The sequence below is a fragment of the Megascapheus bottae genome, chromosome 21 (genome assembly GCF_031878675.1).
Source record: "Megascapheus bottae isolate mThoBot1 chromosome 21, mThoBot2.hap1, whole genome shotgun sequence".
Lineage (NCBI taxonomy): Eukaryota > Metazoa > Chordata > Mammalia > Rodentia > Geomyidae > Megascapheus > Megascapheus bottae.
In genome coordinates this window covers 23816925-23842819 of record NC_143529.1, presented here as the reverse complement: position 1 = coordinate 23842819, position 25895 = coordinate 23816925, and the positions used below count along the sequence as shown (strand labels likewise).

The following is a 25895-nucleotide window of genomic DNA, read 5'->3' as shown; positions in this document are numbered from 1 at the left end:
TGATGGGACTGCTTTGGAGCCCTCCCTCTCCTCATCACTCATACTTCCCTCTTGATGGATGGATGTTCAGGCTCTGTCCCAATGCCCACCTCCTGCAGCTCCACCTAGGCCCCTTGCAGCAGGTCCCTGCCACTGCCTTGACTCTCTTGGACATGGTCTGGCTCTTCCTGTTGGCCCACGGGAGATGCGTGGCATTCCTGGCCTTAACCACTGGGATCCGGAAGGCCAGTGCCATGCCTCTGTTCTCTGGCTGAACCTCTGGGTCCCTTCCTGTCTTGTCCTTCAAGGGCAGCACAGTCCCATCCATCTTTGAGCCACCTGTCTGAAATGCCTTGAGAAATACAGCAGAGCTGTGTTCAAAGTGCTCAGCTCCAGAGCGGCTCCTGTGTCTACTTTTTGTTCTTCTTATACCTTCCTTGTGTGCATGCGTGCGTGCATGCGTGCGTGTGTGTGTGGGGGGTAGACTTGAGCCACGAAACAGGTTTTGACCATCTTTTTTTTTTTAATATAAAACTATTTAATAGCTGTCTCGATTCTTGTTTTGTTTTCTTTTTGCCAGTCCTGGGCTTGAGCTCAGGGTCTGAGCACTGTCGTTGGACTTTCTCAAGGATAGAGCTCTACCACTTGAGCCTCAGCACCACTTCCAGCTTTTTTCTATGTATGTGGTGTCAAGGAATCGAACCCGGGTCTTTGTGCATACAAGACAAGCACTTTAACACTAGGCCAAACTCCCAGCCCATGTCTTGATTCCTTTTTTTGGAGTCTTATGTTTGCTAAGCAGGTGCTCTACCACTTGAGCTATGCTTCAGCCCTTTTAGTGCTGATCATTTTTTTTTTAAATTTTGCAATGCAGTCTTACTTTTTGCCAGGGCCAGCCTGGAGTGTGATCCACCCATTCATGCTTCCCACTGTAGTTGTCGGGCATCTGCACAGCCACTGTCATTTTATAACTTCCATGAAAGGATTATTTACCCACAGCTTTGGGCTCTTGGCCTTATCTCCTTCCAGCCTTGGAGCTGTAACCGGAGTGGCCTAGGCAGAGGCTGAGCTTCAGATCCTGAGAACAGAGAGGCAGAGGAACTAGAGATCTGCCTCCTAGCTGGCCTGCCTACCCTCTGATCCTTCTGCCTTCCTTCACCTCTGGAGTTCAGGCAGGGAGATGGGAGGCTGAAGAAGGCAGCCCCCTGGTTTGGAGGGGGGTTGGAGAGAGAGAGAGAGAGAGAGAGAGAGAGAGAGAGAGAGAGAGAGAGAGAGAGAGAGAGAGAGAGAGAGAGAGAGAGAAAGAGAGAGAGAGATCACAGTGGTCCCAGATGCTTCAGGACAGAATGTGAAGGTCTGATGATAAATCTGCTGTGCATGTCTGAATGTTAGGTAGTGAGTGGCTGAGCATGTGTTCTGAGGGCCTGACATTGAGTTGACTTTCACTGAGCCATCTCTCCTGACTACTGGAGAGGAGAGTTTTGCTAGCCTGCACCCTGGGGTGGGCAGGAGATTCAGTAAAGGACTATAGACCTTATGAGACAAACTTCGATCACAGTAGGAGGGGCTTGAATGAGCCAATGATAGAACTTCTAGACTGTGAGAAGGGAGGCCAGGAGTCTGGGCTTTTGGCCTCTGGGGAGAGGTGCTGAAACAGAAAGGCTAGGTAGGTCTAGTGAGGGATGTCTCCAGAGGAACAGTGACAGGCATGGGTGAAATACTGAATTCTGGGTTCCTTCCCCTCCAGTAGGAAGGGAGACCTCTCTAGACCTACCAGGCCAATTAGCACCCTACAAATTCAGACACCAGGTCAGTTTGACCTTGAGGATGGAGAACATGACCCCAGTGACCATTAGCCACTCGCCTAGCACTGCTCCCCATGGGCTGGACTAGCTGGCTCTGTCCTCATGTCCCCAGACCCTCACTGGTCCTGCTTTGAGAGGCAGCAGTCTGGCTCAGAACATACTGTAAGCCAATCCTCTCTTGTGTGAATGCGCCTTTGGTCTCTTTATCTCTGCCATCTGCAGGGAGGTAGGAAGCTGGAACCATACTCAGGGTGACCTCAAGCTCATGGCCAGTGGCTGGGGTAGCACAATCTGCCCTCTTGTTGAGCTCAGAATGCAGTCGCAGTTGAGGTAGTGGGCAGGATGCGTGTTCTCCCCTCCCCCCCGGCCCACTTCTCCTGCCAGACCTGCTGAGTCCCCAAGATAACCACTCTAATCACATCCAAGAAAAAGAATTTAATCTTCTTCCCCACTTTCAGCTGCTTTTCCCCATTATGCTATCCAACTCTTCCCTGGGTCCCTTTTCTTCTTTCCTTCTTTTCTCCATTATTATTTATTTATTTGGTGCTTGAACTCAAGGCCTGGACCCTGTCCTTTAGCGTTTTTGCTCAAGGCGGGCACTCTACCATTTGAGGCACAGCTCCATTTCTGGCTTTTTGGTTGTTAATTGGAGATAAGAATCTCACAGGCTTTCTTGTCTGGGCTAACTCTGAACTGTGATCCTCAGATCTCAGCCTAGGGTTATAGGCATGAGCCACTGGGGCCTGATTTCAACCGTCTATTAGGAGTGATGGGTACTGTGGGTACTTTCTGGGAAATAGAAATGAGTCTAAGATTGCCTGGGGCTGGAGAGGCAGCATCAAGAGAAGTGTGCCAGCCATAAACACATTTCTCCAAGTCTAGAGAGCCCAAGGAAGGGAAGCCTGGCTTTGCTTGTATGCTGTATGCTTTTCTTGTATGGCTGTGGCGATTGCATGGGCAAGGAGGGAAGGATTAGCAGAGACCGAGGGCAAGGACAAATGCTGAGTGTAACCGAGCATGGGCCCTGCGCTCTTGGGGTCCTCTGCCTTTGATAATGGCGCTGGCCTCCTCGGCCCTGGCTGAGCTTTGGGTTCTGCTTCCTCCATGCTGTTGGAGTTCTCCTTTTGTGTCATTATTACTGACTCCCTTCCCCAGGAGCCATTCCGTTTCTGTGCAGATGGGCCATGGAGGCCTACATTCGTGCAGGCCTGGTAGATGTGACCAGATGTAGCACAGATGTGTGGCCCCCAGGGGGAATCTCCATGTCCTCAGGCTGAGGGGTTCCCAGTGCCACATCAGTGTTCAGCTCCTTGATGGGGAAGCTTCTTTGGGATTATTATAGAGCACACCTCACTGGGCCTTAACCAGGTTCTATGTGCCCATCCCTGCTTCACGAGTGCCTGGCCCCTCTCTCCCTCTGGGGTCATGTTCCAGGGGCTGGTACTGTGCTGGGCTGAGAATGATGTGCTCTCTGCTAGAGTTTAGCTCAATCACTAACTGGCCTGGCCTGGCTTGGAGGCCTACCTCTCCATCAGCAGCATCCTCCCAGAAGCCCTTGCATGCTGCCTGCTCCTCCCCTTCCACCTGGACCCCTCTCTTCCCCCAGCAGGGCCCCTCCCTTCCTGTCTACCCCTCTAGTTCCTGCTTTCTGTCCAAAGGACAGTTATGAGGCCATTTATGGGCCCCGGTTTCAATGGATCTGGGACCTGGCACATGATCAGTCCCTTTTCCGTTTATGCTATCCCTCCCTCCCTCTCCTCCCCAGCTGCTCAGGGGTGACTCATCCCCTATAAATCTCCTCCTTCTTCTCTGCGCCCCTCTCCTTGGCAGAAGACCTATTAAAGGCCTGCCAAAGGCCCTGAGCTTGTGAGACTTAAGGAATAGACTGCCTTCATGGAAAGGAAAGATGGTGTCTTAGAGTGGGCCAAGGAGGGACAGAACTCATGTCTTCCAGAGGCTGTGGGTCCTCGGCAGGCACCTTACCCGGTGGGCTTGGGATTTCAGCTACTTGAGAGCAAGTTTCAGGTCTGCCTCATGCCTTCTGCTGGTCTTGGGAGAATCTATTTCGCTTTCTAAGCCTCAGTATTCTTGCCTAGAAAATGGGCAGGGGTGGCACCTGCTCTTGAGCTGCTTTGAGCTCTGGCTGGCTGCAAATCCAGTGTTTTGGTTTATTTTTGTCATTGTTGGTCATGGGGCTTGAACTCAGGGCCTAAGTGCTGTCCCTACTGAGTAGTTTATTGGAGATAAGAGTCTCATGGACTTTAGTGCCTGGGCATTGAACTGTGATCCTCAGCTCTCAGCCTCCTGAGTAGCTAGGATTACAGGCGTGAGCCACCGGCATCTGGCTTATGACCTCTGTTCTTGATTGCACACGATCCAAGGTTTGCAGGAGAATCTTGGCCTATTGTCATTCCCACGCAGGCTGCCTCCTTCCTTGGGGTGACCCACTCCTCTGCTCAGACTTGGAGAGTTCCCCTTCCTGGCCACTGGTCACCTGTGATGATCAGGCTGTAGTTCCTGGCCTCCTAAGTACATGACTGAGGATATAGGAAGGCGAAAAAGTCAAGCAGAGCAAGAGTGAGGGGGAATAGGTGAGGGCTGGAAGGGCAAGTCAAAAGTTTACACAAGGTGGCAAGCATTGGCCTCCCAGAGAGGGGAACATTTGAGCAAAGATTTGAAGCAAGGGGAGAGTTGGTCAGTGTCTATCTGACCTTGTAGGAGGAGGAAACAGAAAGTGAAAAGGTCCTGGGGCAGGAGTACATCTGAGATGTTTGGAAAGCAGATGAGTTGTTTTTTTCTTTTTTCCCCCAGCTGTATAATAGTCCACCGTGCTGATAACTGTTTTAATAACATAGTAATTTTATAAGCTTTATTTAAATGTCCTGGACTTTTAGGTTATTTCCTATCTTCTACGGTTTCCAGAAATCACCCTGTGTGTATATACCATTTTTGCTTGTACAAGACTCTGAGATACAGTTTATGGAAGTTGACACTTCTGTGTGCAAGGTTATATGCATGTACAGTCTTGATAGGCAGTGATGAACTGGCCTCCATAAGGGTTGTGTTAGCTGACACTCTCAGCCCCATCCCATCGGAACTGGGAAGGCCGTCCTCCCCTATCCCTTCCTATGCGAGATCCTGAAAGCACCCCAATCGTTCTTTAATCCTCATGACTTCCCTATGAACCAAGTTTTCTCCTTCACATTCAAAGAAGCAAGCTCAGAGATGTCAAGTTACCTACAGATATTTACACCGCTGTGTGGGAGTGGAGCCAAATCTTTTTGTCATCAATAAACCTCCCACCATTTCTTTCTGAGCCCACCTCCTGCCCTGTGAAGCTTAGATATAGCCCCTTCACCCCTCTCTGCCCACTTCTGCACCCACATCTAAGACACAGGGTGGTAAGTGCGTATGGGAGTGCCAGCTGGAGCCTTGGGGTGGAGCTGGCCGAGCCTGGCATTCTCCTTGCACACTCTCCTTGCCCACCCCAGCAGGGAGGCCTGGGCAGCTGAGGGCTAGCTAATTCTGCCCTGGTGCGGAGTCATAGCCGTCTGCTGGGTTGGCTTGCTCAGGGATTAAGTTCCAGTGATTTCACTGATGAAAATAAATCTGCCTCTCTTGCCCTGTGCAGCCCTTGGGATCTCAGTGTGTATTTCTGTAATTCCGGTCCTGTCCTAGCCCCAGGCTCCCTGGTTACTGCAGAAATAGCCTTAGAGCCTGGAACCTCCCTCTTGCAGGGTGGGCCCGAGGAGAAGGAGGTGCACAGGCCCTTGACACAGCTCACTGCAGGGCTGAGAGCCTCCTCCCACTTGAGCAGTCAGTGCTGGGATTTCAGAGGTCAATCTGGTTGTGCCCTCCAGCTGCTCAGAGGAGTAAACTCAGGCCTATCCATGATGGCCCCTGGTAATCTGGCCTTTGGCTCTTACCTGCTGTTGTAGCTTCCTGACAGTTTTTCCCTAAGTGAGGCTGCAGAGGGTGAGAAAATGCCCTGCTATATAGCTCAGGCTAGCCTGGAACTCACTATGTAGGCAGGATATCTCTGTGTCTCTTTGTCTCTGTGTTTGTTTCTCTGTCTCTGTCTCTCTTTTGGTACCATTACCAGGGCTGGAACTAGGGCTTGACCACTGTCCTTTAGCTTTTTCACTCAAAGCTGATGCTCTAGTACTTGATCCATAGTTCCACTTCTAGTGTTTTTGGTAGTTAATTAGAGGTAAGAGTCTCTGGGCCGGGAGTTTGGCCTAGCATGCACAAAGACCCGGGTTCGATTCCTTGGTACCACATACATACAAAAAAGCCGAAAGTAGTGCTGAGGCTCAAGTGGTAGAGCTCTAGCCTTGAGAAAGTCCAAGGACAGTGCTCAGGCCCTGAGCTCAAGCCCTGGACTGGCAAAAAAAAAAAAAAAAAAGAGTCTCACAGTCTTTTCTATCCAGGCTGGCTTCAAACTACAATCCTTGATTTCAGCCTTCTGAATAGTTAGGATTATAGGCATGGCCTTGAACTTGTGATCCTTCTGGCAGTCTCCAGGGTTGTGATTATGGGTGTGCATTACCACACCTGGCTCCTAAGTCTAGTTATTACACAGATGCTGGTTAGAGATGGTTGGAGTAGGACGAGCAATTTCAACCAAGGCAGGGCACATGGAGATCTGTCCTCAGGGAGGTGAGAAATGGGAACAAGTGGTGAACTGTCTTTCCACCAAACCCATCCATCTAGATGGTTTGAGTGAATATAGCTTGAGGTTGCAGAAGAACAAGGCAAATTCTAGGGGGTTCTGACAAGGCCTGGCACACCAGCCTTCTCCATAATCAGGGGACTCACTTGACTTGTCCCAAACTCCCTTATTTCTTGTCTCTCTCTTTCTCAGCACTTTGTACTATTGGCTCTTCCTCAGTGAGAGGGGTCTAGGCCCTGCCCTGGCTGGGCCTGTGGGCTATTTTCCAGCTTGTCTGTCTCTAGGCCTGTCCTGGCTGCTTGCTGAGACTCTTTCTTATATCACTTTGATTTCTTAAAAGAAAATTGGTAAACATCAAAGTGTGTTTCTTGATGCTTGTTCTCCTCTGGGGCTGATGAGGTCAGACTGTGATATGAAAGCATAAAGTGTCTCAGATTCCCCCTGCACCCCAGCTGAGAACCTCTGAGGCCCAGGGGATGCTCCTCATGGGCTGTGTGGACCGGGACCAGTGCCAGGCTCCTGTCTCCATGACTGTGCTCCATGGGTGAGGCCAGTGGGGGCCAGTGAAGGTCACTTCCGGTTGTTCCTGGGTGGACCTGTGTGGGACTGGAGAGTGGGTCTTGGGAGCTGCCTTGTGCATTGTGGGGGTAGGTTGGCAGTGCTCTTGCCTTCTACCTTTTGGGTGCCAGTGACATGATTAACCAAGATGGCCCTGACAAGGCTACGTGTTCCAAGGGTACATGGCCTGGCCGCCTGGCACGTCCTCCCCTCCTTGGCTCCAGTCTCCTCATCTCTTGCTGTGAAGTCAAGCATCACTAGGTACCTAATCTGCTTCCTGCTTCTGTTTTTTTTTTTTCTTGTGTTCCTTCCTTGCTTTCTTACTTTTTTCTTTTTCTTTTTCTTTCTTTTTCTGGTACTGGAGTTTGAATTCTGGCCTTGTGCTGTCACTTGCCTTTTTTGCTCAAGGCTGGTTCTCTACCCTCTTGAACCTCTACTGCTGGTATTTGCGGGTTAATTAAAGATAAGTGTCATTTGTTTCAAAACTGTGATCCCCAGATCTGAGCCCCTTGAGTAGCTAGGATTGCAGGTGTGAACCCCCAGTGTTTAGCTCCAGCTTCTGTTTGAGCTACTGGATGGATGACTAGAAACTAAAACGCTGAGCCATTTTGTTCCTAAAGAACAAAAGCGAAGAGCCAGGCCTGGGAAGATGCTTTTAAACTTTCCAGTGAAAAGCAAGAACTTGACAGGAAGGGGCTGAGTGTTCCAAGGGGGGTGGCCAAGGGAAGCAGGCTCCTTTCCTCCCAGCTGTGGGTTAGCGATGGATTCTGTCCTGTAAATGAAGGAGTGGGAGTTCATTTGGCCTCTCTGCAGGGTTGTCCGCTGCTGTTCCATCTTTGCCTGGCTGGACCTGGAGTTGCTTGTGGTTCTTAATGCTGGAGATCCCAGAGCTCTTTAACTCACTGGCCTCAGGGCTTCTGACCCAGATCATGACATGGGACCATGACCCTCTGGGAGTCAGCAGCCCTGGGTCATGACCTTGGCTATGGTGTTGACGATGGAGAACTGTGGGAAAGTCCTCCCCACCCAGAGGTGGTTGGACAGAAACAGGGGATAGGCTGGTGGGTGAGCTCAGGACTGCCCCCTGGGTCAACTCTCCAGATTCTAGGAAATGGCCTGGGCTGGCTGCCCAGGGAATGGTAACAAAACTAGGTTCTCAGTCATGGAGTCCCGAGGAGGTGCCACAGGATTTTCAGGTCTACTTCCCTGCCGCTAGAGCTTGTGTTTTATAAAACCTCTCTGCTGTGTTGCATGAGTGTGTATATGTGTGCATGTGCATGTGCGTGCCATACACACATTCAGGAGAAGACAGAACAGAGCAAGTGCTGTGATAGTTTTAGTAAATGATAATTAATATTATATCCTTGGAGATTGAATTGTTTCATGTGACTCTGATGGGCATCCTTTATATTCTATCTATCTATCTATCTATCTATCTATCTATCTATCTATCTATCTATCTATCTGTTTGTGCTGGTCATGGGGCATAAACTTAGGGACCTAAGTGCTGTCCCTGAACTTTTATGCTCAAGGCTAGCACTCTACAGCTTGAATCACAGCTCCATTTGTGGATTTTTGGTGATTAATTGGAGATAAAAGTCTCATAGATTTTCCTGCCCAGGTTGACTTCAAACTTTGATGCTCAAATCTTAGCCTCCAAGCAGCCAGGATTAGAAGCGTGAGCCCCTAGCACCTGGCTCATGCCATGAATTTTGAACAGAGAAAGGGTAGGACAAACTATATGTCCTGAAGGAAGTGTTGGTGTGGGCTGTGTGAGTGAGGTGAGATAGGGTTGCAGAGGTACAGTCGTCTCAGCTTCTGTGTTGCTGGCAGGCGCTGAACTGGAACACAGTGATAGGAGCTGGGTGTCATCTTAGGCTATGTTATCAGAGATGTGGTTTCTGACAAGTGGGAGGTGGGTGGGCTTCTCCTGGTGGGAGAGCCCCCATAGGTCCTCTGCTCTGTGCTGAGGACACAGACAGACTTCAGGGGAGAAAGGGCCTGTCAAAGGGAGATTCTAGATGAAATCCCACCACATGCAATATCTGAAGGGCTCTGATGGGGAACTACATGGGAAGATGTCTCCTGTTCTGAGCTACCCCAGTGACATCTAAGAGGCAGTGGGTGTCAGAAATGGCCCCAGAGATTTTTTTTAATCTTACGTTGAGTCAAGACCCACCTGTTTGGCTAACTAAAGATGAAGGAGACAGTTGGATGTATTGGGGAAGTATTTAGGTTCATCTAGAAGCAGTTCTTGCCACACCTAGCTGATTGTCATTAACATTTGAGGGTTGTTTTAAAATTCAGACTCTCAGGCTCCACTTGTGGCCACCCTGTCACTGGAGAGCTGAAGTGGGGTCTGGGGATCAAGGTTTTTTTTTAACTCCCTAGGGGCTTCCAGAGCAGCTCAAACTTGAATGATGGAGCAGTGTTGGCTGTGTAGCCAGTGCAGGAGCTCCTGTGTGAGGGTGTTCTCCAAGGTACGGTATGGAGGCCAGGCCACTAATTAGTGGAACAGAGTTCAGGAGTACCTGGATTGGTATATATTAGAAAAAAATGGATATACTTCACGTGCCAAATCTGCAAGGTTGTGGATATTCATACTTAGAATGAGGTTAAGTTAAATTAAGGTTATCAAAAATTGAGAATCTGCCCAGATGTTCCTCAGTGGACAAGTGGATCAAGACAATGTGGTATATGAACCCAATAGAATTTTACTCGTTCATTAAAAAGAAGGACATTGTACCCTTTGTAAAGAAATGGAAAGAGTTGGAAAAAATATTAAATGAGGTAAGTCAGGCCCAGAAAGACAAAGGATCCCTGTTTTCTCTTACATGTGGAAGCTATATTTCATTTACAAGCATAGAAATAAATACGTTGATTGGTATGCAAGTGTATACAAATGTAGTAACTGAAATATGGTCGTGTTGAGGGAGATCTCAAATAGTGTAAATCCTTAGAAAGGCAAAACCAAAGATCAGCAAAATAAAACACCAGGAAGTTGGTATTTGAAAGAGGTTTGGGGGCCATGGGAAAAGCAGTAGGCAGTAAAGAGAAGAAGAGGAGAAATAGAGACAAGAATCTAGTGTAGCTGGGAAAGTGGCTTAGTGGTAGAGTGCTTGCCTAGCATGTGTGAAGCCCTGAGTTCAATGAAAAGGCTGGAAGTGGCACTGTGGACCAAGTGGTAAAGTGCTAGCCTTGAGCAAAAGAAGCTCAAGGACAATGCCCAGGCCCTGAATTCAAGTCCCAGGATTGGGAAAAGAAAAAAAAATCCAGTGCATATTCTGCAAAATGATATTGTATTGATAAATTGCTTTGTTTGGCCTGTAATTTTTTTTTGGTTGGTCATGGGACTTGAACTCTGGGCAGGGACACAGTCCTTGAGCTCTTCAGTTCAAGGCTACTGCCCTACCCCTTAAGCCACAGTGCCACTTCCTGCTTTCTAGTGATTAATTGGAGATAAGAGTTTCACATTCTTTAGTTCCAGGGCTAGCTTTGAACCATGATCCTCAGATCTCAGCCTCCTGTATAGCTAGGATTACAGGCGTGAGCTACCGTACCTGGATTCTGCAATTTCTTTGTACAACCACTTCAAGACAATAATAATAAAATTTACAAAATAATGTAGATGGCATTCAGATAGATAAATATGATTTAGGCTAATGCTGATGTGAATGGAGCTGGATAGGCATAGTAGGTACAGAATCCTGTCAAGAGCCGTTCTTGTTAGTTCTAGAAGGTTCTATGGAGGTAAGGGAATCATTGTTGTTTGTACAACTTGTCATCTTCTCTAGTTTGGAATCTGAGGCTTAGGACCCTTTCTTTGTCTTCCTCTCCACTTTCCCTTCTCCCCTCTCTGTCCTCCTTGTTTGTTTTTGTACTGGGGATTGAACTTAGTGCCTCACTCTTGCTAGACAAGCTCTATACCACTTTACCACTTGAATAATACCGCAAGTCATTTTGATTTTAGTTTGTTTTCCAGATAGAATCTCTGCTAGCTTTGCCTTGGATTGTGATTCTCCTACCTCTGCCTGTGGAGCAATGGGGGTTACTGGTGTGAATCACTATAGCCAGTTCCTTCCCATTCTTAATGGTTTCTTTAAAGCCTATGACCGCTAGGAATACAGTTCAGAGACACAGCATTTGTCCAGCAGATATGAAGCTCTGTATTTGATTCCCTGGCACTGTAAAAGCAATGAAGTCTGTGATACTGGGCTCTCCCTGCTTTCCCCACTTGCTTCTGCACTGGGTGATATTTTTGCTCTACCGGAGGGAGAGGGGTTGACATGAAGAGGGGGCTGGAGGATGGGGTGTGTGGTTCCCAGGATGCAAGGGAAGGTGGAAAAGCTTATGACTGGCAGTGTTCTCCTCCCTAAGCTGGCAGTACCAAGTCTGGCTGGGAGGTCTGGCCACCGCTGTGAGCTGGGGTCCTAAATTAACTTGGGGCATTCTTACAAGGGGAAACATTCACTGATGTCCCCACTGGCATGGCTGCAAACTCCAAGCCACTGCTTTGTCAACTCTGCAAGCTGTGTTGGGAGATTCCACTGAGATCTAAATAAATCACAGAATTCAAACAGTTGTGGTTTAATTGGGAACTGGTGATTCATGCCTGTAATCCTAGCTACTTAGGAGGCTGAGATTTAAAGATCAAGACAAAGCCAGCCTAGGCAAGAAAGTCTCTGAGACTCTTTATAGCCAATTAACTATCAAAAAGCCAGAAGTGGAGCTGTGGCTTCAGTGGTAGAGCACTAGCTTTGAGCAGAAAAGCTAAGGGAAAGCCCTAGGACCTGAATTCAAGTCCTAGTACACACACACACACACACACACACACACACACACACGATGTTGGTAGTTGATGTCTTTATATCTTCTGGGAATCCTGGCATAGTTTTGCATCCACCACGCTCATGGTAGGTAGTGCAATTGAGGGCAGCCGCCTGGATTTGGACTGAATGATCAGCTTCACACCCACGTGGAGAGGGACGAGAGCAGGCATCCCCATTCTCTGGAAAGTTATTCTCTTCCATTCATGACTTCCCCAGATGGGGATCAACAGAGCAGCAAGAGCCAGTGAACTGCAGGCTCTCAGGTGGCCTGGAGGATCAATGTCCCCAGCCAGACACCCTCTGGCATTCCAGAGCTAGGCCATCAGAGAAGTGTCAAGGTTTTTGGCCAGAGACCAGAGCTTTGCATTGACAACTCAGCCGTTAGTCTATCCTCCTCCTGGCCTGTCTAGGAAGTACAGGAGCTTGTGGATTCTTTTTTCTTTTTCTTTTTCCTTTTTCCTATTCCAAGCCTATGAAATATCCTGGCTCCTAAAGTCTGCCTGGGGTGGGGGACAGTGGGGGAGAAAGGAAAGGAAAAAAATGATTTCCACCTTATTGTTCAGCAGCTGGAAAATTGTTGTCATCTGTTCTGCCTTCCATTTGCTGAGAATGGAAAAAAATGTGGAAAATTTGGGGAAATAAATCTCAGTCACCTCTCCTTTCTCACTGGTCTTTGCAGCCCTGCCTGTGTGCTCTGAGCTCACTATGGGTTTGCTCCCAAGTCCTCTCCTCCTCCTGATTGCCCCCACTCTGGGGTCTAGGGGGCTGGCTGCTGTGGGCCCAGGACTAGGCAGGCCCTGGGCTGGGATGTCCCCCTCTGCCTTGTTGCTTGGGTTGAGCTAAGGTCGATGCACTAGCAGGGCCGGGCTGGCTACTTCTCACTCAAGGCTGGAGGGCTTGGAAAGCCACCGTGATGTCATTCAAGAACTTACATAGCTGCAGGATGATAAGTGAAGCCCTAGGGACCCAGCTGGCTGAAATTACAGACAGAGTGTTATCCCACTGGCTTCCTACAAGCCAGAGTGAGGGAAAGTGAGCTGGGGAGGGTGGGGGGTGGAGAGAGAGGGAGCTGCAGAGGGGAGGAGGGAGGAAAGGAGGGAGTGTCTGTGAGCTTGCAGCGCAGCCTGCAGGAGTTGAGGGAGCAGCTGGCTCCTCCTCCTCCTGTGACAGTCCCTGAGAGTCTGAGTAGGACACAGACAGGCACTGGGAACCACAGCCATGTGGGAATGACTTGAAACTTGAGGTGCAAGGAACAAATCAGAGTGGTTGTGCCGGAGGTCTTTCTAGTCTCAGTCTAGAGGGTAAGTACTGGGCAGCTCTTTTGTCCCGATGACTTTCTTCTAGACCTGGGGTGGGAGCCAGTGATGCTGGGACCCTGGGAATGGCGTGAGGCTGGTGGGGGGGGGGTTGGAGAGTCACAGCAGCCTTCCGATTGGAGGAGTAGCTGGGTATCCCAGAGCAGTCGACTTGAGTTGTCCTCCTTCGTTCATCTGGGGTGGGAACAGAGGAGGCAGAGGGAATGTGGCAGAAGCTGGGGTAGCTCTTGGAGATGTCTTTCAGAATGCTTTGAAGCCTGAACTTGGGGGCTCTGGATTGCTAACCCCTCCTGGCTGCCTCCTACGGACTCCCATTCACAGCTTTCTCCCCACCTCTCTGGCAGGGCTCTTGGCAGCTCTGTGGTGCCCCTGGACAGGGTTCTCTGAGTGCCCAGGCAGTGATCAGTCTGGCAGAGAAGGACTTGGGTTGTTGTGGGCTTGGGAGCTATTTTTACCAGCCTGAGTGTCCTGGGCTGTCTGGTGCCCGGATAGGCAAGGGCGGGGAGTGGGTGCGCCAGGCTCAGGTTGGGGAGCAGGCCAAGTCAGAATCAGGAGACTAGCTAGGGTGCTTGCTTTTGTCCTGTAGGTATGTCACCAGGGCAAGTCATTCACCCTCCAGGCTCTGGGTCCCTTGGGTCTGAAATAAAGGTCATGGTCACGATCAGGTGTTCTGCGCCTACTTCCTCTGTCTGGAAGGCGTGGTGTAAGTAAGATGGTCTCTGGCAACAGCATCATGATTCCTCCTTCCTAAGGAGGGCCTGGGGCACGTCTGTTATGTCCCTGGACTGCCCTCCCCATATTGTCCTGAGGTTCTTGGTGGATTGTCATAGCTGGGGTGACCGTCTTCCCTTTCTCCCTTCCTGTCATCGCTCCTCCAGCTGTCTGTACTTACAAGTTCTAAGGGAACAGGAGCACTGCATTTGGAGTCCATGCAGATTGTTCTTGCTGGAGTGACTTCAGGACCCTCCCCAACCTATAAAATGGGGATCCTTGGGGATCCTCAGAAACTCTTTAATTCTAAAAGTCCCAAGACTTCTAAAACGTTATCTTTGCTCAGCCAACCTGGGATCTCCGAAGGTCCTGGTTCTGCTTCCCCAGGATATGGAATGGAGGAGAGGTTAGAGCCAGGAAGAACCAGGGGACTCCACTTGTCTCTTCAGTGGGCGTGACCTCTCCCAAATCTGAAGCTCTAGGCTGACCTTCAGCCCTGGCTGCATGTGGACGTTGGGCTCTCTTTCTTGGCCTTAGCAGGTTGGGGCATGTGGTCAGGAAAAGCCCACTTAGTATCCCCTCGCTGGATCCACAGAGGAAGATTTGTGGGCTATGCTGGTGAGGTCACTATTAACAGCTTGGAAGAGCTCTCCTTCCCTTCTGTCCATTCTCTGAACGTGTATGGGGTCCCTTCCAAAGCCAAGTCACGTTCAGCAGAAGGAAAGACGGGTCATTTTGCCACAGCAGGGCTCATTGCCCCAGGCCTTGTGCTTCTCCAGCCACCTTCTTGAACATCTCCCAGCTGACCTCTGGGGCGGCACCTGCCTCCAGCCTCCTTTCCTCTTTGGAGGCTGTGACTCCTCTTTCCCAATCCTCCTTTTCAACCTCCAGTCCTGCTTATCTTCAGAGCCTTTGGGGATGCTCATTTCTCTATAGAAGTTTCTAGAGCTTTCTGAAGGCTGCCTTGCTCCTGGCTGACTTGGGATGGGAAATCAACCTGGTGGAGGCCAGGGAAGTCACAGGCTGCCCACAGGAGGTTCCTGCCACCCAGGAGCCCTGGGTCTTGTTGAGGCATTGGCACCTGTCTCCCTGCCCTCTGGGTTCTCTTCTTGCCTCATGGTGGCCTCCCCCAGGCCTAGTGGCCTTCTTGGCTGGGTGCTTTCCTGGTCTGGTCTATCAGTGGAAGACTTCCTCTCCCATGTGCTCTCCCATTTTACACAAGTCCTAGGTGACAGAGAAGGATTCTATAGGGATCCACAGATGGAATTTGGGACTATCAACCTCCTGGATTATGTGCAGTGTGTGTGTGTGTGTGTGTGTGTGTGTGTGTGTGTGTGTGTGTGTGTGTGTGTGTGTAAGGAAGAATTATTCTAGGATGTGAACAGATACTACAAGAGATCCTTGGCTTAGCCTTAGCAGAGTTAATATCTGCCAGCTGTGGTGTGGCTGGGGAGGTCCACGGGGAATGCCATTGGGTTAGGCTTTGGCTTTACTAATTTATAAAGGACCTTGACCATGTCTGGCCCAGGCTGGCAAATACAAGAAACACCGGCCTCTCCTATTGTGACTGTGGTGCCTCTTCTCCCTCTGGAAGTAGCTTAGAGCCTACATAGAGCCCCTGATTCTCCAGTGATTGTATTGGAAGAAGACTGTCCTGGTTGTTGAGTAGATTATACAAAGCTCTCCGGGCTACTTAATGGGATATAAGAAGCAGTGTGGAAGCCCCTGGTCTGTGCCAGGCTCTGCCCTCCACAAGGCCATCCTGTGCAGCCGTGTAAGGTGACTCTGAACTGCAAGAGGCTCCATGTATGCAGACCTCCTCATGTAGGGCACCTTCTGGGAAGCAGGCCTCAGGGAAGAGGAAGGGAGGTACGGCTTTTTCTCAAGGAGCACTTGGCTTAGAGGTAGTACTCTGAGGGGGGGCGGGTCACAGGAGAGCCGACTTTGAGGGAAAGCAAGGAACATGGAGCTTGATGTGAATTTGGAGGACAACAGGAAAGAGCTTCCACGATGGGAGGCTACCAGAGGAGCTGAGGCTGAAAGGAGGAGGTAGGTAATTTAGAGGTTTCAGGGGCTGAGTGAGGAAAGGTATTTAGGGAGAGGCAATGGCATGTGCCAGGACACCCAAGCAAGAAGTGCATATAAAATATCTTTGGAAAAATAGAGGGGGAGGTGTTTGGGTTATTGAAGACAATGAAACAGAGGCTTCAGAAGGCGGCCAGGGTCAGATGATAAAAGGTCTGACAAGTCTAGCGAGGGGGTTAGGGTATTGCTCTGGGGGTGATAAGAGCTACTGGGAAATGGAAAGCAGAGAATGGAGGGAGGGAGAGTGGAGAGTGCTTAGATACGTTGCCAGGCTGGATGCTTAATCCTGAATCCTGTCACTCAGCAAACGTGCAAGTAAGCATCCAGCCCTTCCCCGACAGACTAAGAGGTCAGACTCTGAGTGGTTAAGTGGTTGATGGGAGCTGACTGGGCCATTAAGGTGGGGACCATCCTTCTGAGTGATGGGTGTGCCTAGTGGGGCCTGGGTGAGACAGCATTCTTTATTTCCTATTCAGAACCCCATCTTTGGTACCTAGCCCCACCTGATGGTTCCTGCCTGTTGCTCCTTAACTTTCCTAGCCCTGCCCTTGACTGCCAATCACAAGCTAATGGTACAGCATAGCCAGGCTTTCTCTCCTGGCTATGTCTGGCTGGGCTTCACTTCTCCACCTGCTGGGCACCTAGGGTCTTTGGTTCCTCAATTCTTCCTTTTAAGGGACAGAGATGACTTCCTACTGGGGCTCCTGTCTACCTCCAAACGGCCTGTGTGCAGGGTGGGCACGGAGCCTTTCTCCCTTCGTATGCATTCATTGTCTTTTATGTTCGTTGGTGATTGCTTCTCCAAGTATTGTATTTTATTGAATTGTTATTTGCTGAACGTGGACCCTGCTGACTTTAAAAAAAAATTATGCAAATTTAGCCAAAAACCTTAACAAATCATTTGCCATTTCAAATAAACCTACTGGTTTGACAGGGAAGGGTTCTCCTTTTGGAGCCCATGTCATCATGGGATTCTTCCCACATACCTTTTTTTTTTTTTTTTTTTTTGCTGTGCCAGTACTCATAGTTTTTTTCCCTCAAGGCTAGCACTCTACCACTTGACTCATGTGTCCACTTCCAGCTTTTTGGTGGTTAATTGACCCTCTCAGATTTGTCTACCTGGACTGATTTTGGACCACGATCCCCAAATTTTGACTACCTGGGTAGTTGGAATTACGGGTGTCAGCTATCCTCGCACCTGGCAAGGATCCCTTTGTAGTGAATTGGGAAGCTATCATTTATTCTTCATAGCTGGGCCATCAGTCCTGAGATCTAAACAAGTAGGACCCCTCCTTCATGTCAGGAAGTAAGAGGGGCCTGTCACCTCAAAGTCTGTAGTGTGTTCACTGGGCCCTGGCTTTCCTGAGATGTTTTCTTTGTGAGTAGGTACCCAAGCCTCAGGAGAGTTTATGAAAATATCAATTCTTATTCTTAGCCAGAATCTCTTAGGATCAGATCCTAGAACCTATATTTTATTTTATTATTTTTTTTTGTCAGTCATGGGGCTTGAACTCTGGGGCTTGGGTGTTGTCTCTGAGCTCTTCAGCTCAAGGCTTCCACCCTACCCCTTGAGCCACAGCCCTACTTCTCATTTTCTAGTGGTTAATTGGAGATAAGAGTCTCAAGGACTTAAGTGCTGGAGCTGGCTTTGAACCTTGATCCTCAGATCTCAGCCTTCTGAGTATGAACCTATATTTTAAATAATTCCCCACAGAGATTCTTAGGAACATCAGAATCACAAAAACGCTGCCCTAAGACCATGCAACTTGGGCCCCCCCTTATTTCTTTTGTGTTCTGTGAATGTATCAGATGCGCCATGTCTTGCCTGGGCTCCTAGCACCTCACACCTCCACACAGTGTATGGCTGGGGGTGTGGAGAGGTTTAGGTAGTAATAGGGCCTTGTCCAAGTCAGCTGGGGATTTTCCTCTCCTCCTTCCAAAAACATGACTCGCACCTTGGATCTCAGCCGCAGTGGGGTTAAAAGCCTAGCGTGCATGGAACCATGTTTAGCAGCCAGGGTGGAGTCTGGGGCTCCCCACAGCTGCTTAGAAGAGCAGGGAGGCGCAGCCAGACAAAGCAAGTGGGGGCCTTGAAGAGACTGGGCTTTTCCTAGAGGAATGGATAGGAGATGGCCTGTGTTGCAGGCCATCCAGGCTGGCTGGGTCCCAGGGCTGGAGGCCCCTTACTCCTGTGCTTCTCCAACCTGTGTTTCTGCTGGAGCCAATTTCTCTATCCACCTGTACTCATGACACCCCCACTCAGCCAGATCGCTGTATCCCACCTCCTTTCCTCTGAGCCACAACCAACACCTTCCCTTGTCAGGTGGCTTTACCCAAACTAGTCATTCCCATGGAGGATACTGGGACTTTTGGGCTTGAGGGCTCTGGTGGCTGGTCAGCTTTTAAAGCCTTAAATCTATCTCCCCTATCCTGTTCAGTGTGTCCTGTCCTGTCCTCTACCACTTTACTTCCCTCTCTCATTATGTCTGCCTCTCTCTTTTGCCCTTCCTGCCTTGATAGATGAAAACCAAGATTGTGTACCGGCTGCTTGTGGTCTAGATAAACAGCTCTTAATGTGGCCACGGTGGGTGGGGAGAAGGGAGTGAGGTGAGGTGAGAGTGTGTGTGTGTGCAGAGGAGGGGTATGGGCTCTGCAGGACACGCCCCCGTGCTGGCAGGTCAGCAGAGCTGTCCTGGTGGCTGGGCCAGCCCAAGTGTCCTTGACTTTGCCCTTGATATAAAGAAAACAGTTCAACCAAGGTACAGAGTGGCCTAGAGTGCGAGCATGGTTTCTTCAGTCAGCCCTGGGCAGTCTGGAGTGGACAGCAGGAAACATGTTCATCTGCACTTAGCAAGCAGGGTTTAATTAAATAATTTATACCTCTTCGATTTTCTTAGTAAGTCTTAGTTCTGATCCTGGCAAGTTCCGATCTTGATGTTTCTGCAAATAGTAGGCCACATGGGGATAAACTTACATGGCAGAGCGGGTTGAATATTGACATCCACAAAATCGATGGAGAGCAAGGGCCTAGCTGGACAGGCCAGGGAAGGGCTCAGAGAGCGTGAACTGTGTGCATTTCCCATCTTACCTTGGGGATGCTTTCTGAGTGCCCTTGCTGCAAGGTCTTCTTTTATGAGGAAGTACTGGTGGGTGGGGTGGCCTTGATACTCTTGAATAAGACTGGCTCTGAGCAGCTCTCATGGGCTCTGTGCCTGTGAGTGGAAAGCTGTGGATCAGGCCTGCCCGGTCCCCAGGAGGGTTCTGCTGACCACCCAGCATGGGAGTATGACTTGTACAACCTATACCCAGCCCTGCTGGGTGCCCAGAAGAGGAGAAAGCAGCAGGATCCCAGAGGGCACACGCTGGCACTGCAATGTGGTACCTGCAGACAGGTTCTGCCACCTTCCTGGTTCAGAGGAAATGAAAGCCGTTTTCTTTCTTTTTTTTTTTTTTCCTTCCCGTCCTCCAGGGATCCCCACAGAACTAAATGACCACCTCCCCTGTGGAAACAGACTAGCCAGGAGCTAGTTCTTGGAGGAACAGGCATGATGGGTAGCATCTCTCACCCTGCTACTTAGACCTCTTGAGGATGAACACTGGATGAGCGGGAGAGGGAACCATGCCCAGACCTACATCTTAGCCTCCTTGAGGAGACTGGGCACAGGGGAGGTTGGTAGGACTCCGCACACACTTTAGCCCAAGCCCTTTAACTGTTCAGTCCAGCCCCCAGGATCCCTAGACTAAGTCACTCACCTCTGGCTGAGGTTCTGAAGCCTCCGGAAGACCCAGTAGAGACGTGTGGCCCTGTAGAATGCACCGGCCCCCAGAGTGCATACGTGTATGCGTGTATATGTGTGTGTGTGTGTGTGCATGTTTAGGGTGACTTGTAGCCTGAAGTACAAGTCCTCTAGTGAGGTAACTTGGTTGGCCTGTGGGTGTGTGTGTGTGTGTGTGTGTGTGTGTGTGTGTGTGTTGATGGGGACGTTCCTGTTGTGTGGTTTGTCTGATCACTTGTTTTTGGCCCTGAGCTTCTGTATAAGGGTTTATTTTTAGAGGCTGTTACTTTTGGCCCAAGGGTTGATTCTTGGGTATGGCAGGAACATTTGTGTGTGTGTTTTTATTTTTTTAATGTTTGTGGCTTTAAATTGAAATATTTATTTTGTGGTATTCCTGCTTTTTGTGTGTTTGTTCTAGTGTGTGTGTGTGTGTGTGTGTGTGTGTGTGTGTGTGTGTGTGTAGCCTAATACAAATTTTATGGTCTTCAAAGCAAAGTAGTTCTCGTTTAAGTCCTGTCTTTAACCAGGCACTGTGCATTTGCAAGTCAAGCAGTTTGCCCCGCTGAGCCTCTGTTTATCCATCTTTCCATGAGACAGAACCCTATGGGACTCACAGGCAGAAAATAATGTGTGTGTGAAGTGCTCAGCCATGTGTTTGGCATATGGAGCAGTGCACCACACACATGTGTTTTCCAACAGTGCTTCTTGGCGTCGAGTTGTGTGGGCGCCAGTGAGCGCATGCCTGGCTTTTCTAACTTGGCTGGTTTCTGGGCAACGTGTGTCTCTGGCCATTTTTGTGTCTGGTTCAGTGTGTGATGCTGTGTTTGGGAGTGGGCTTTTTATTTTTTTTTCCCCTCTGCTGGCTAGGGGCTGAGGTTGGAGAAACGGGAGAGGAAATGTGTGCACATGTGTACATGTACGTGTGTACATGTTGGTGTGCATGTGTGTGTGAGGGGGCTGGAGGCTGAGCTGCTGACTGTATGGTGTGTGAAATCCTGGAGCTGCTCTGGGCGGGGAAGTTCTCTTCCTGAGTCCGCCCTCTGGCCTCTAGCCACTCAGCACTCACTTTTTCCTTTCAGAGCACGTTGTTTCCCAAGGGTCCCTAGAGCCGTCAAGTTCTTCTCTATCCCTAAGAGTCCATTTCACAAACCTCAACTGCTCCCGCACTCCCCTAGGCCACCCCTCCCTCTGAGGGAGAACTTGTCCCCTTTGTCATGGGGACTGGTGTCTTACACCTCCGCTCTTCCAGGGTCCTGAGCAGTGGTGATTTGAACATTTATTTTTGTGGGCTTGCTGCATCCCACCCAGCTTACCATCTCTTGACCACTGTCTGCTTTTGTGGAGGCTTCAGGGATGTTGCCTGCATGTTGGTGGCAGGATTGGGGTCTGTGAAGAGGACACAGCAGCCGGAGAAGACCAGGGAAACGCATCTACAAATGACAGCTGATGGGCTGAGTGATATTGTCTGAACAGCCTTAGAAAATACTTTGGGTGGGGCTAAACTGTAGTGGCTCCAGAACAAGTTTGTGTTAGAAGAGCCTCAGCCTGCCTTCTTCCAGCATCTTCCCTCCTAACCCCTGCCTCTCACAGCCCCTCTACTGGGCTCCCCTCCCCTTCAGGCTTTAGCTAGCAACCTTGGGTGAAGGCTGCCCTTAGGGGAGGCCTGGGTCCCATGCTTATACCTCCATGTGTGGTCCCCACAATGCCTGAATCTCCTGGCCTCTGCCTTTAACTAACCCAGAGTAGGAATTCTAGGAATGAGAGGCAAGCTTTGTGAAATGGAGTTGACGAGGGGGCTGATTATATTTTGGATTTCACCCTTCAGGAATTGGTGGTCATGATTCCCAGATGCTGACCTCTCGTGTGTAGGGGTCTCAGCACATATGTCAGCTCATTTCATAGTGAAGCTTCCTATATGCACTGAGTCTCAGCCATTTCATTGAGCTCAACCTGATTCTTTTATCATCTCCATTTTATAGACAAAGACACTGAGGCCCAAGGAGTAGTTGAGGCTTCTGTGTTTGTGAAGCTGGGGAGGTGTCAGAGCTGGGCTTACAAGCAGGGCGCTGCTGTCTCGCCTGAAGCTGGGTGTTGGTGAAGGCTCTGTCAGGAAGCCTGGAAAAGGCCCCTTGCTCCACCTTTTTTCCCTCTCAGATGAGGGTTTGGGGATTGGGGAATGTGAGATCTGAGTTTTCTTGGGAGCAGGGTGGATGTCCACCTGCCTTCCATTAATGTCCACTGCTGTCTCCCCCTACCCTGTCCTGTCTTGCAGAGGTGGTGGGACACACCCAGGGGCCATTGGATGGGAGCCTGTATGCCAAGGTAAAGAAGAAGGATTCCCTGAACGGCAGCACCGGGGTGGTCACCGCTACGCGCCCTGTCCTGTCAGCCACACCCAATCACGTGGAGCATACCCTGTCTGTGAGCAGCGACTCAGGCAACTCTACTGCCTCCACCAAGACAGACAAGACCGATGAGCCTGGCCCGGGGGCTACGGGGGCCCCCACTTCCCTGAGTCCCCAGGAGAAGCAAGAACTGGACCGCCTGCTCATTGGCTTTGGCTTAGAGCGAGAGAAACAAGGTGCCATGTACCACTCCCAGCATCTCAGGTCCCGCCCGGTGGGGGGCCCAGCTGTGCCCTCCTCAGGCCACCATGTTGTGCCAGCCCAGGTTCATGTCAACGGTGGGACCTTGGCATCAGAGCGAGAGACAGACATTCTGGATGATGAGCTGCCCAACCAGGATGGGCACAGTGGGGGCAGCATGGGCACTCTGTCTTCCCTGGATGGGGTCGCCAACATCAGTGAAGGAGGTTACCCGGAGGCCCTATCCCCACTCACCAATGGTCTGGACAAGCTGTACCCCAGGGAGCCTGTGGTCAATGGGGGCTACTCCTATGAGTCAGCCAGTCGGGCAGCACCTCCCCATGCCAGCCATGTGGCCCCCATGAGACCCTCCTACTCTGCACAGGAGAGTTTAGCTGGCTATCAGCATGAGGGGCTCCATCCAGCCTGGCCACAGCCAGTGGCCACTTCACACTACGGCCATGACCCCAGCAGCATGTTCCGCTCTCAGTCCTTTTCGGATGTGGAGCCTCAGCTGCCCCCTGCTCCAGCCCGTGGGGGCAGCAGCCGGGAGGCAGTGCAGAGGGGCCTGAATTCATGGCAGCAGCAGCAGCAGCAGCAGCAGCAGCAGCAGCAGCAGCAGCAGCCTCTCCCACCTCCTCGACAGCTGGAGAGTCTTCCAAGCAGCAGACCCAGCCCTCAGCCACTGGCAGAACCCCCAACCCCTGCTCTCCCGGAGTTTCCCAGAGCGGCCTCCCAGCAGGAGATTGAGCAGTCCATCGAGACCCTCAATCTGCTGATGCTGGACCTGGAGCCCACCTCTGCTGCTACCCCCCTGCACAAATCCCAGAGCGTCCCTGGGGCCTGGCCAGGGGCCTCCCCACTCTCCTCCCAGCCCCTTTCAGGGTCTTCCCGCCAGTCCCACCCACTCACCCAGTCCAGATCTGGCTACATTCCCAGTGGGCATGCCATTGGAACCCCTGAGCCTGTCGTTCCCGGCAGGTCTTATACACCTTATGACTATCAGTCATGTCCAGCTGGGGCCAACCAGAGTTTCCGTCCAAAGAGCCCAGCTGCCTCCTCCTCGTCCACCTTCACCCACAGCCCTGCGGGGCCTCAGCACCCCCCAGCCTCTCTCCCTGGCCTCACAGCTCAGCCTCAACTCCCACCAAAGGAAGCAACTTCAGACCCCTCCCGAACCCCAGAGGAAGAGCCACTGAACCTGGAAGGGCTGGTGGCCCATCGGGTGGCAGGTAAGAGCCTTGGGGTTCTCATGGGCTGGATGTCCCCTCCTTCTTCCCCTACCCCTTATTTCTGTGGTTTGGGAGAGTGGGCTGCCCTGCAGGTCCACGGAGCATGTGCCCAGCCATCTTTCCCTGCATTTATTGATTATTAGGAAACAAGCCAGATATGTAGACTCAAAAATCACTATCTGTCAGTTCCTAGCTTCAGGAAATTTACTGTCCAGTCAAGGATTAGGTACCCAGGCCACTCTCACAGAGTGCATGGTGCTGTGGCAGAAGTGAGAGCAAGGCCCCTAGAACCTGGGAATGTAAACCAAAGGCTATCAAGGTGAGCTTCCTGGTGGCCAGAGTACAGACTTTCTAAGGGACCACCTGCCATGCTCATGTCTTCAGACTTCAAATCTTTGTAACAGGCATGGAAAAGATGGGTGCTAGATGAGCTCTGTGGACTTGGTTTTTTCTTAGGATTTCCCAGAGGCCACCAGGGTATCCTCCTCAGAGACCCTTGAGGGTATCCTGAAGCCCCTGGACTCAGTTTAGTCTGCTATTTATCCTCCTGGGGCCTTTAAGGAATTTTGTCATTGGGAAAAGTTCTCCCTGTTCTGCTGACCAGCTCAGTGTGTGAAACAAAGCTCCTTTTCATCAGAGAGATCCAGAAAGCTAGCTGGAGAGAGAGGAGAAGACAGTTGGACAAACCTATTGAGGGGACTGGGGGGGGGGGAGAAATGAGTGTCCAGTCCAGGAGAAACAATCCACTGGCCTCACACTCTGACTGGCTCACCAGAAGAGAGAAACTGAGTAGGAAGTCCTTTTGGTTGATTAGTTGTGAGGTAGGGCCCAGGGCAGGGTTGGCCTGCAGAGTGGGGCTGGGAGAGGTGGGCCTTGTACCCTGTCCCTTAGGCTGACAGGATGGTAGGAGCTCCCAGGGGAAGAAGATCAGCTGGCTCTGCCCTCCACCCTTTTCCTAAATTTAGGGGATGCTGAGTCACTGTGCCAGCTGCAGGGAGGGAGGGAGACGCCTTCACTGGGGATGGGCCATGGTTTAGGGGAAGCAGCTCAGGAGGCCAGCTGGCTCTGGGATTGGGCTCAAGACTGGGTGTGGGGGCATGGATACTCTGCCTCTGCACTTCAGAGAAGAGAATCCCCAGTTCCACTCAGAGTGGCCTGCAGTAACAGACCAAGGAAGCTGGCAGTCAGGGCCTTGCTTCCTATAGTACCAGTGAGCAGCATATCCTTGCATTCTCCATGTGGCCTGGGGTGTTTTAGAAGGGGCTGTGGCCTCTGGGTCCCTGGCATGAGGACCCTCCCTGGATGCTTTGTCAGAAAAACCCTTTTCCTCATGGTTTTATTGAGGGGAGAGGGATAAGGCCACACATGTTTTCTAGGAATGTAATCTTCCTTCTAACTTTCTTACTGTAGCTTAAGTCTCAAAAGCTAGGATGTACTTTTCCTAACTGGAGAAAGAGTGCACATCCCTCTGAAGGATGACCTCTTATTTGTAGTGCACATCACATTTAAAGATGAACAGCATAAGTATGGAATGTCATTATTATTTAACATTACCATTCTTATCATCTAATGCTGTATAGGAAGTCTCATCCAGTGTGACAAGACCAAGAAATAATAAGAATTAGAGTTGGGAATCCAGTAGAGATGTATGGAGTTCTGATCTGTGATTAGACTGATGGTGTGTCTCTGGACATTTCCTAGGTGAATGATGTACCCCTAATGGAAATTTCAGTGCAGGTTGGAAGTCGGATATGGGTTTTATCCCTAAGGAGTCTAGCATTTAGGGGAGAGAAAACACTAGAATTTTAAGTTATGGTCTAGGGATGTAGTTGAATGGTAGGTAGCCTTGCATCCAAGCTTTGGGTTTGATTGCCAGCACCAAAATCAAGTAAAGCAAAACCAGTCACAAGAAAAAAGAGAAGATGAAATCGTATTCCTTTGTCATAAGAGGCATGGACAAAGATCTGGGGAAGAGAAGCTTAGAGCTAGAGAGGCTGAGGAGGCTGCATGAAGCATGGTTGAACCAAACCATGGGAGATAGAAGTGTTTGGGAAAGTGGACAAAGTCCCTGGGCAAAGCAGGCCCCTGGTGAGGACAGGAAAGCATAGGACATGTCAGCAGGGCTGAGAGTGGATGGATAGCAGTGTAGGCCATGACAGGAAGACTCAGGAAGGACCTGGCTCAGAGCCTTAACCACTCTCTTGGCCATTTCACTCATAGCTGGTGCTCTACTACTTGAGTCCCTTTGTGTCCTGTTATTTTGCTGGTTAATTGGCAATACGTTTTTTTCAGTTTGTCTTCCCAGGAGGGAGCAGATCCAAACCTTTATTTTCAGATGTCAGCCTCC

General features: G+C 50.4%; 1 protein-coding gene across 6 annotated transcripts in view; it reads left to right on the top strand.

The window, feature by feature from the left end:
• Tns1 (tensin 1) overlaps positions 1–25895 on the top strand; it is a 179872-nt gene that overhangs the window by 110704 nt on the left and 43273 nt on the right. For all 6 annotated transcript variants that reach the window (XM_090354796.1, XM_090354795.1, XM_090354792.1 and 3 more), the window contains one exon: positions 22004–23548. In XM_090354796.1, coding sequence (XP_090210922.1) covers positions 22004–23548 — 1545 coding nt within the window. The remainder of the gene's footprint in view (positions 1–22003; positions 23549–25895) is intronic.